The sequence below is a fragment of the Molothrus aeneus genome, chromosome 10, assembly GCF_037042795.1.
Source record: "Molothrus aeneus isolate 106 chromosome 10, BPBGC_Maene_1.0, whole genome shotgun sequence".
Taxonomy (NCBI): domain Eukaryota; kingdom Metazoa; phylum Chordata; class Aves; order Passeriformes; family Icteridae; genus Molothrus; species Molothrus aeneus.
Window position 1 is genome coordinate 2,580,225 of NC_089655.1, and position 10,212 is coordinate 2,590,436.

A 10,212-nucleotide genomic window follows, 5' to 3' on the forward strand; every position below is an offset into this window, starting at 1 on the left:
GAGGATTTCTGTGATGGAAACAACCTTCCTTGGGGTATCTGCTGTCAACAGTTTTTAATCGATCATCATTTCCTTGTAACAATAAACCCTGGGAGCAGGAACTCCTAGCTGAAGTACTCTATTCTTAAATTAAGAGGCTGTTACAATGCTGTGAAACGACTGGGGTCAGGCTAGCAGGTAAAAACAGACACGGCTTCAAGGAGATAGAAGAGAAAAAGATGAGTGGAAGGCATTTTCCCAGGTGTAATTCAACCGCTTCCCGGCTATTGTGTCCCTCCCTGGGAATCTGTGCGAATTGAACGAGGAGCCGTGCAAGCTGCTCCGAGCGCGCCCATTTTCCTCCCCTTCTTCCCGAACAAAGGATCCCTCCAAAGCCCAGCGTCGGAGGCTGGACATCTGTCGCCGTTTGGGGGGGCCGGCGTGGTCATTGAAAAGAAGCAGTGACCTGTCAGCCTTGATTGATGGCCACAAACCTCCGGGCTCGACCCCTCGTGTGGGAAAAGAAGTCCCGCCAAGGAAAGTTGCCTTTCAGATGCTAATTTGGGGTTATAAATACAGCCGAGGAGCAGCGGAGCAGCAAAGAGCCCATCTGGAAGGGGAGCGAGCCACTGCCCGAGCGCCTCCTTCCCATCCCATCCCATCCCATCCCATCCCATCCCATCCCATCCCATCCCATCCCATCCCGTCCCGTCCCGTCCCGTCCCGTCCCGTCCCGTCCCGTCCCGTCCCATCCCATCCCATCCCGCCGAGCCTGCCTGCCCCAGGATGACGGCCACGGCCACCACGGGCACGCACAAGGTGGCCAGCACCAAGGAGGAGAGGAAGGTAAGTGTCCCCTGAGCTGGGCATGTGAATGAGGGTGCCAGCCACTGCTCCCAGGGCACAGGAAGCGCTCTAGATTTGGATCCATGCTTTAGCTTTTACTGATAACTGCTTTTACTGTCACAAATGCTTTTTCTCCTCTTAGAAAGATGTTTTCTCTGATTTTAACTCATGTGGGTGTTTTTCTGCTTCCTTTCTATGCCTCCTCTCTGTTTTGATCGGGTGAAGTGAGTTTCTGTGTTTGAAACGATTGGAAGTGGGAGAAGGGAGAGGTGATGCCACCTCAGGGATGAGCACATGCTCCATCCACACCTTGTCCCTGCTGAGCAGTGTCACCCTGCTCTGGCTTCACACAGGGAAGGATCTCTGGCCTTGCTGGACTGCAGCAGGGAGAGGAAATGAAAATATCAACTGCAATTTTTCCTGCTCCTTTTCTTTGCCAGTTAAGGAAACCCCTCATTGAGCGGAAGCGAAGGGAAAGGATTAATAACTGCTTAGACCAGCTGAAGGAGACTGTTGTGGGTGCATTTCACCTGGATGTAAGTCCTCATTTTATGCTGCTTTTTGTCCTTCTGCTGGTGGGAAATTGGGTTGGGGGTGGGAGGAAGGGAAATGCCTCATCTTTAGAGAAACTGGGCACGGTGCAAACCCTTCTTTGCCTCTAACTGCTGCATTCTTTCCCTATCAGCAGTCTAAACTGGAAAAAGCAGACATCCTGGAAATGACAGTGAAGCACCTCCAGAACATCCAGAGCAGCAAGATGCTGGGTGAGTGCCCGGTCCCTTGCCCTGTGCCAGTGGGTCTGGTGCCCTGGCAGCCTGGCAAAGCCCCTTTCAGACCGCCCAGGCCCAGCCTGCCGGGGTTTGGCTTTCTCCACTAGATGGGGAGATGGAGCCGGGCACTGCTGAATCCACGGAAGGCGTTTTTCCCTTCCTGAGCCGATTTCTGCTTTTTGGTGCAGTTTTGCCTCGGCGCGGGGCAGCGGGGCACAGGGCTCACCCCCTGCTCACCTTACCCCCGCAAACAAAGCATCTCTAAACCCAGAGGCGCTGTAGACGCCACCCGGTGACCGTGCCCCGCTCACCCTTTGTGTCTGTCCCGCACAGCCGACTCCAAGGTGGGGCTGGAGGCGCAGCAGAGGTACAGCACCGGCTACATCCAGTGCATGCACGAGGTGCACAACCTGCTGCTCACCTGCGAGTGGATGGACAAGAGCCTGGGGGCGCGGCTCCTGAACCACCTGCTCAAATCCCTGCCCCGCTCGGGCGAGGATCCCTGCAAGGCAGCGCTCCGCTCCGGCAGCCCGGCTCTGCAGCCGCTCCCGACGCACAAAAGTGCCCCGAGCCCCAAGGGCAGCGCCCGAGGCACAAACCCGGCCCAGGAGCGCCTCTACCCTGCGGAGAACAAGCAAGCTGCCAAAAATCCCCTCCAGCCGCCCTCGCTGCCGCTTTGCAACCAGGCGGATGCTGCTGCACCTCCCAGACAGGTTCTGCAGCCAAATTTTTCCCATAACAACCCCAGAATGGGGTCATTAGATATGTGGAGACCGTGGTAAAGTGTGCTTTCCATTTTTGTCCTAACCTTAGACACTCTTACGTATGTATCTTATAGATATGTTTCTTTAAAACACTTGTGGAGCAAATCTGTTCCTGTAGGTGTACTAAAGACCTGGGTACTTCAAACCGAAGTAAACCTATGTGTAGCCTGCATTGTAGAAGGCTGCTATTATTTCTTATTTATTTAATACATCTAAATTATTGTCTAGAATCCTCTCGTGCTTTTTAGTGTATAATAATGATATAGTTTTCTTGTCTTGCATTCTAAAATAATTAACTTTCTATTAATAAAAAATACAAGGCAATAAGCAACAAACCTCTCTGGAATCAAATTTACCTTCAGATCTCACATAAGCCATTGAGATCCCTTTGTTGGATAAAAGGGTAAGCAATAACTGGTCTCTTCTGCTTTGTATTTTTAATATTATCCCTGTGCAGTGTAGGAGATTCCAGTGTTGAGTCCTGTAAAAATGCTGCAATTATTAGGAGGAAAAAAAAAAAAGAAAAAGGGAGAGACTTGGTCTGGACCTTTTAGGCTGTTTAGAAATGCTCTGTGGGTTGCTCACTCAGGCTTTGCTGTTCCCAGCCTGACACTGCTCTAGAGCTTGTGAGTACATGTGTATATATATATATGTTATATATATATATATATGTTCCATAGAGGTATATTTAGGGATTTCTTTTTGTTTCCATAACTAAAAGTTCTAAATAAACCTTTTGAAGATAACGACTGACATTTCTCCCAGCCTTGCCCCGTGTGCTCTGAATAAAGAGTGTTTGAGCATCTGCTTTGATTTGCTTCTTTCACAAAGAGTTTTTCCTGGATGCAGTTGGAAGGGCTGGTTTGGGGGCTGCCCCTGACCCTTTGTAGGAAAGCAGCGTTCACCACACACACAGACAGCCCTGCCTGCATCACAGGGACACTTTAGAAGTTATGAAGGAAATAGGGAGTTGGGTTTATCAGGCTGGATCGATGCTTTAGCTTTTACTGATAACAGCCTTTACTGTCACAAAGATCATCTAGAAAGCAGAAGGTGAAATTCCCTGCAAACTGGACAGAGGAGATTGGGACAAATCTACTCACTTGGTGGCAAAATTTGGTGCCCATTTTTCATCTCAAAGGCAGTTAGAAGCTGCTCACAGCAAGAATAAAAGAGCAGGGAGCTCTTAAACAAACACGGAGCATACTAATGAACGGCCCGCAGTCCGAGGGGCTCATTATGCAGAGAGATCTATTGGATGAGGTGCTGAAGGAGTGAAAACCGGCGCCTCCGGGTTTAGCATCTTTTCCTGGGAAGCTTTCCCTTTTATCCAGCCCTCCCGAAGAGCCATTAGGAGCAGTGGCATGAGGGTGGCAGGAGAAACAATTGGCCTACACCTGGCTGGAAGAAGGCAAGGCAGGTCAGACGTCAGGCAAAGACACAGAATTGCACAGATCCAGAACTGCACAAACATCAACCTCACTTTCCACCCTCTGCCTGAAAATGAAGATTCCCCCTTTCCTGATGAGGCCCTTTGGAGTGATTACTAATGTGAAAAGTACACAACATCATCATCATCATCCTCATCCTGATCCCATTGCAAAGGTCCAGAGGAGAGTGGGAGGTGGGGCCAGCCCAAGCAAACCACGGCAGCAAAGCACACAGAATACCCATGGGTAGAGAAACCAACCAGGCAAAGAAAACTGCAGAATCCTGGCACAGAAAAGACATTCAAGATCTTCCCAGCTTACTGTCACAAATAGAGCTGAGGTCAGATAAAAGCCCATGCCATGAGAGCCTGTCGCAGACATCTTTTCATGAAAAATCCTTTCCTTAGGATTTTTCCTCCTGAGAAGCTGAGAGGCCTCAGGAACAAAATGTACCCAATGGTTATCTGCTGCTGTGGAATGGAACAGGTAGATCTTTGATTAGCCCATCTTGGATATTTCTAATTAATGGCCAATCACAGCCCAGCTGGCTCAGACAGAGTCTGAGACTGCTGCCTTTATTATCATTCTTTCATTTCTATTCTTATCTTAGCTAGCCTTCTGATGAAACCTTTTATTCTATTCTTTTAGTATAGTTTTAATGTAATATATACAATAAAATAATAAATCAAGCCTTCTGAAACATGGAGTCAACATTCTCTTCTCTTCCCTTCTCCAAGAACCCCTGTGAACAGGGTCACAAGAGCCCCCACAGCTGCACCCACCAGGGGAACCTCCAGTGCACCCCACTGTGACCAGCAAGGAGAGCAGCTCCCTGCCCCAGATCAGCCTGAAGTGCTCTTGTACTTCTAGAAGGTGTCTCCAATGCATCTCATGGCACTCCTGGCCACCTTATTGCTATGCTGGGACAGACTCTGATGAAAATATTTTACTGCAGTTTGACAGCATCATCCTAAAAACATTCCCTCCAAAAGCTGTAAATCCCCAGGGACTATAATTATTAGCTATGGTTACTATGCTGAAAGGAGATCAGCAGGAAATATCTATTTCCCACTATCTCTGCTTGTTTATTTTGTGTCTTTGAAAATACTTTGTGGTTAGTGAGTTTTATTATTTCCTGTTTCTAATCAGTGAGGGCTTTTTTTCTGTTGTGGGTGTGGAGGGAAGGGTCACATCACAGCTGGTGAGAGAGTTTTAAAAATAGGAAAGTGAGACTGCAATCCTTGGCCAACAATCTCCAGCAACACTTTTAGTACAAGGCACTCATTTTTCATTGCCTTCATTTCAAACCAAGGGTGACTTTTTATATGACCTCCTTGTCCTCTATCCAACCAGTACTGCAGGAATCCATTGCAAGTCACCAGTGTTCAGTAACAAAAAAAAAAAAAGGATGTTTCTTCAGAAAGAAAGCAGAGGATTACTCACAGCACTCCAAACACACGAATTTCAGCTTCTAATTACATTGGACAAAGGAACTCCATACTTACTTCAAACCCATCTGGTTTCAGCAAAGCCAGGACTGTACAAGAGCAATAATACTTTGCTCTTCATTATAAGCACCTCTCCAGTGACAACCCAAAGGTGCATTGCCAGCTGCTCCCACCTTGTCCCCAGGAGAAGGAAGGGAGCAGCTCCTGCTGCCAGCTGGGCAGTGCAGAGTGGAGAGCACCAAAGGGCTGGGGACACAAACCCTGAGAGGAACCCCTGAGGGAGCTGGGGGTGCTCAGCCTGGAGAAAAGGAGACTCAGGGCTGCCCCCATCACTCTCACAGCTCCTGAAAGGTGCCTGTGCTCAGCTGGGGCTGGGCTCTTTCTCCAGCAGCACTGACACAACCAGAGCACACAGCCTCAAGCTGTGCCAAGGGAAATACAGGCTGGAGAGCAGGGAAAAGTTTTTCACTGAAAGAGTGATAAAGTTCTGGAATGGCTGCCCGGGGAGGTGGTGGAGTCACCATCCCTGGGTGTGTTTAACAAAGCCTGGATGTGGCACTGGGTGCCAGGGTTGAGTTGAGCTGTTGGGGCTGGGCTGGACTCTGTGATCTTGAAGGTCTCTTCCAACCCGGTGATTCTGTGAATTGTGTGAATTCTGTCCTTGGCAGCTGCTGGTGGAAGCTGCCCCTCACTCACACAGGCTCTGCACACAGCAGCAGAGCCCAGGCAGATGCTGCTGTCACATCTGCAGAAGGCAGCAGGGGCTGTGACCCTGCACTGCCAGGGCACAGCCCAGGGATGGATCCCCAGCACCCTGCACCCCATGTGCAGCTGGGACTGCATTCCCAAGGCACAGGCAGGGTTTAGAGGCACAGACACCCCATGTGCAGGCTGGAAACAGCCAGCAGCAGCTCCCAGACCAGATTCCTGGGCTCAGGCATGGCCAGCCAGACCTGTTTGGATGCAGCACATCTCCCCAGCACAGGCAGGGCTGGGACAGCAGCAGAGCTGGGCTTTGTCCCCTGCCTAAGCGCTGTTCCAGGCATGTGCTTGTGAACGGAGAATGAAAAAGCAGAGATCAGTTGCTGTGTACACAGGGATGTGGGGAAGGCTGGACACAACCCTCAGGACCCTCACATGCCTTCAGTACAAAGCATTTACTGATTTTTATAGCAACATAAGCCCAGGTGGACAGAACACCCACATGCACAACAATCCCCTTTATGGAAACTTCACTCCCAGACCTGCTCTCATGCAAACCAAGAGGAAAACTCTCACTTATTTCTCAGCAACAGGACCAAACCCTTTCCCACTAGGAAACTGCAGAGCTTCATCAGTATGTAAGAGAAACTGGGGCCCTGCCATGCTGTCTTCTCTGGGACACACACAACCCCTGGGGCCTCTGAGCATCCCTGCCTTCTCCCTCACTCCTCCTCCAGCCTGAGGTCCCACAACCACCCTCAGTGACAAGGCCAAACTGCTTTAGAGATGTAGGAGTGGTGCTGAGCCCCTGCACATCACTGCCTGAGCAGGCTGAGCACAGGGCAGGAAAAGGGAACTTCCTCACTTATCTCTTTGCTGAATGCTCACTTGGGCAAAAAGGAGACTGTGCTGCCAGTGTGGCCTCTCCAGAGGGCCTGGAGGGGCTCCTGATCCTCTGCACCCCCAACAAAACTTGGCCTCACAAAACCCTGTGCAAAATAAATTCAAATGTTTTCAAAGTGCTCTGAAACATGCTGCCATGGCTGGGAGTGCTTGCAGGTCACTGGCAGAAGTGATTCCTTGGGAGGAAAGTGAAAACAAACAGCAAAGACTTCACCTTCCCCTTATTTATGCCATTATCCCACAGCTTCCAGCCTGTGCACTCCTGTCTCACAGGGACATGCTCACATTTCATCTCATGAGGAGCAATGCTGTGTGGAGGACCTAACCCAAAGTCTGTCACATTTTTCAGAGCTTTCCCATACTCATGAATAATGCAGCAGAAGCTGAAGCCAGCCCTGGATCTGTTCTGCACTGCTGAGATATTTAACCTCTAAGTCAAAGTCCTGATGAGAACGTGGCTGGAGGCATCACCACAGCCCTACCAAAGCCTGGGAACACTTTGCTCTGAGGTTCTCCTATGGCTCCTGCATTAGGCAGCATAAATTGCATCAATCCTACCACATATTTGGAATTGAAGAGTGCATTAGAACATTTCCATCAAGTTTTCCACAGCTAACGCCACCCAGCAAATGGACTTCAGTCAATCCCATATCTGCTGCCACAAAGAGATTGGGTCCTCAGGAAGCAGCTCAAAGGGCTCTTCTTCAGGGCTGAAGGGCTGTCCATTCTGCTCTGCAGGATGCCATTGAGGAGAAACAGGAATGATGCCTCCCCTCCAGGGTCCCTTCCCAAGGAGGCAAGGGAAAATGGCAGCACAGAAGCTGTGGTGGCTCTTGGGAAGCTGCTCAGCAGGGAATGATTGTTGGGGTAAGAGAAACCACTGCCAGGTTGGCCCTTCCTTTACCAGGAGTTCTTCCAAACCCCCTCCTCTCTGCCTCTCCCCCTGCCCAGCCTCCTCCTCCTCCGTCACAGCAGCAGGAGTCTGCTGAAGGACAATTTCTCACTCCAGCTGGGATAACCTGAAAGTGGCTGGTTGGCAGCCCCAGAAGCACCTGCCCATGTCTGCACCATCTTCACTGCTCAGGCTGTTTCTCTTCCATGCATTGAGAAGAGCAAATGTGAGGCAGGATGGGGAAGTGAGGCAGGGGAGGCATGGCTGAGCTCCTTGGGACAGAGCAGCCCCAAGACAGGAGCAGAGTATCCCTGTGTAGGAGCTGGGACTTTCCTGGGCCCCTCTGCACTGTGGGAAGAAACCACTCAGGAGCAGCCACACAACCTCAAACCTCTCTGTGCCCTGCCCTGCCCTCCTTAGCCTACGTGGGTGTGAAAGTACAAAGCAAAGCACTTTAAAATGTGGACTCTGCCCACTGGAGAGGCTGTGAGAACAAGCAATCCACCTGGGACAGCAATCACACCACCTCATGTACTCCTCAGAAGGGCTGAGATGTTCTTTTGATAGGTGTGATGGAAGAACAGCCTGGTCACTGAACACAAGGAAAGCAGCACCTGCACAGACAGGTTCTCCAAACCACAGGAACTCCACAGGTTCTCCAAACCACACACACTGCTGTCACAACACTCTGGGCAAAAGGAGACCAGTGGCTCCTGGCATCTGCCATGGCTTGGCACTGCCCTCACAAACACACCTGTTAGAAACCCCTGCAGGAGCCAGGGCTTTGTCCTGCCTTGACCATCAGGACCCACAGAAGGAGCAGAGAGCCCTTTCCACCACAGAGCCTCAGGGGAGAGCCCTGAGCTCAGCTGCCCCCACCACAGCCTTGGGCTTGGGCAGCAGCCCCCTGGTTCTCCAGGGCAGGCACAGTTTCAGCAGCAGAGTGGGGCAGCTGCTCTTGTTTTAGTCCTGCCTCTCACCTCCACCTGCTCTGCACCTGAATTTTTCCAGCCTCCTGCTTGGGGTGATGACTGTATTCATCTCAGAGATCTCGAGGTGAAAAGCACCAGCAAGATGCCAGGGATTGCTCAGATTAAAGAGATAAGGCAGGACTTGAAAAGCACCTCTCCAACCAGCTGCCACATGAATCACTTCTCCACTGTCTCCCCAGCTCCAGCACTGGCCTCTTCCCTGCCCCTCAGTGCAAACATTCCCTTGCTCCCACTGGAGCCTTTCCCCCGGGCAGGCAGTGCCTGGCCCAGCCTTCCACTGCTCCCAGCCTTCTCCAAGGCCCATTCCCCAGCAGGCATGGCACACCCAGCTGCTCTCCTGCCATCCTGCCCCAGTGTAGGCAGTGGTGCTGTGAGCCCAGCCCTCCCAGCTGCCCCAAAGTGCCCAGCTCACTGTGCACAGCCCCAGCCCTGAGCTCACCCCCCTCGAGGCCTGTGCCCCCAGAGCAGGCACTGCTCATCCTCCAACAGCAAGCACAAAGGAATCGTGGTCTCCTGGTTTGATACTGGTGCAATGCCAGTGCCCCCATATATAAAATATATCCTCCCCAGTGGCTGCTGTGAGATGTGACCAGAAACAGAGCAAAGCAGGCTCCAGCCTAGGAATAAAGGAAAGAACTTTATTCACTTACAGTATGAAAAATGGGACACACAGAACTCATGGAAGCAGCAAGCTGTGCTTGGGAAGGTCAGTGTGTGGCTGGGAGATGCTTTGATTTGAGCAGTGACCCTCTGCTGCCTTCATGAGAGGCTTTTTCCCATCCTGGCCCTTATCAACCGGCTGGGAGGGGATATCCCTATCAGAGCAGCAGGCTCTGCCCCTTCCTGCTGGAGGTGATTCCTGCAGGAAGAGTGTGCTTGGGATGATGCCCAGCTTGATAAAGAGGAGCAGGAGACTTTGGCACTGAGCCTGGAAAGAGCAGCTTTGTGTTCCAGCTGTTCCCTGACAGCTGCAGCAAACTGGCCCTGCTCTGAGCCTCACCTGGAGCTTCTGCTGCCCTGCCCAGTGGCAGCTGGGGGACAGAGCCTGGAGATGGTGAGACTGGGAGTGCCCAGGGGCTGTTCCCTGCCCCAGTGCTCAGCCCAGTGCAGTCTTGGGATTTGCTGTTTATTGCAGCCCCGAGACACGGGAAAAGTCTCTGTTCCAGCCTGCACGTTCGAAGAATGAGTCGGAGTTCTTCAGTTCTCGCTCTCAGAGTTGTTTATTGTATCTTACCTATGAAAATTTTTCTCCTGTCCAGCCGAGGTCCACTCAGCAGGACAGACAGAGGCACTATGACTCCAGGGCAGTGTTATCTCTTTATACTACAAACTACAGATAACATGTTTGCAATTACTTTCCTATACCTATCACCTGTGTTAAACAGTGAGCTTCTGTTGTCTTATATATACTAAGAGTTCTATTATCATTATAGTTTGTTGTCCTATATAGCAAGAGTCCTTTTATCATTGTAGTGCAAGGATTCCA

At 51.0% G+C, this 10,212-nt stretch overlaps 1 protein-coding gene across 2 annotated transcripts; it reads left to right on the top strand.

Annotated features, from left to right (window-relative positions):
* Positions 1–718: 718 nt before the first annotated feature.
* On the top strand, positions 719–3,100 carry LOC136560811 (transcription cofactor HES-6-like). 2 transcript variants are annotated; one of them, XM_066556865.1, is made up of 4 exons: positions 719–825; positions 1,266–1,361; positions 1,511–1,589; positions 1,929–3,100. In XM_066556865.1, the coding sequence occupies exons 1-4, from the start codon at positions 766–768 to the stop codon at positions 2,375–2,377; spliced, it is 684 nt and encodes a 227-aa protein (XP_066412962.1). In that variant the 5' UTR covers positions 719–765; the 3' UTR covers positions 2,378–3,100. The 2 variants fall into 2 exon arrangements, with proteins under 2 accessions (XP_066412962.1, XP_066412963.1); XM_066556866.1 differs by having other exon boundaries at positions 1,514–1,589.
* The last annotated feature ends 7,112 nt before the right edge of the window (positions 3,101–10,212 follow it).

Bases quoted from the DNA above. Each gene is read 5' to 3' on its own strand.
- LOC136560811 (XM_066556865.1), top strand. From the start codon at position 766: ATGACGGCCACGGCCACCACGGGCACGCACAAGGTGGCCAGCACCAAG. The intron at 826-1,265 runs GTAAGTGTCCCC...TTTCTTTGCCAG, and splicing joins GCACCAAGGAGGAGAGGAAG to TTAAGGAAACCCCTCATTGA. The intron at 1,362-1,510 runs GTAAGTCCTCAT...TTTCCCTATCAG, and splicing joins TGGGTGCATTTCACCTGGAT to CAGTCTAAACTGGAAAAAGC.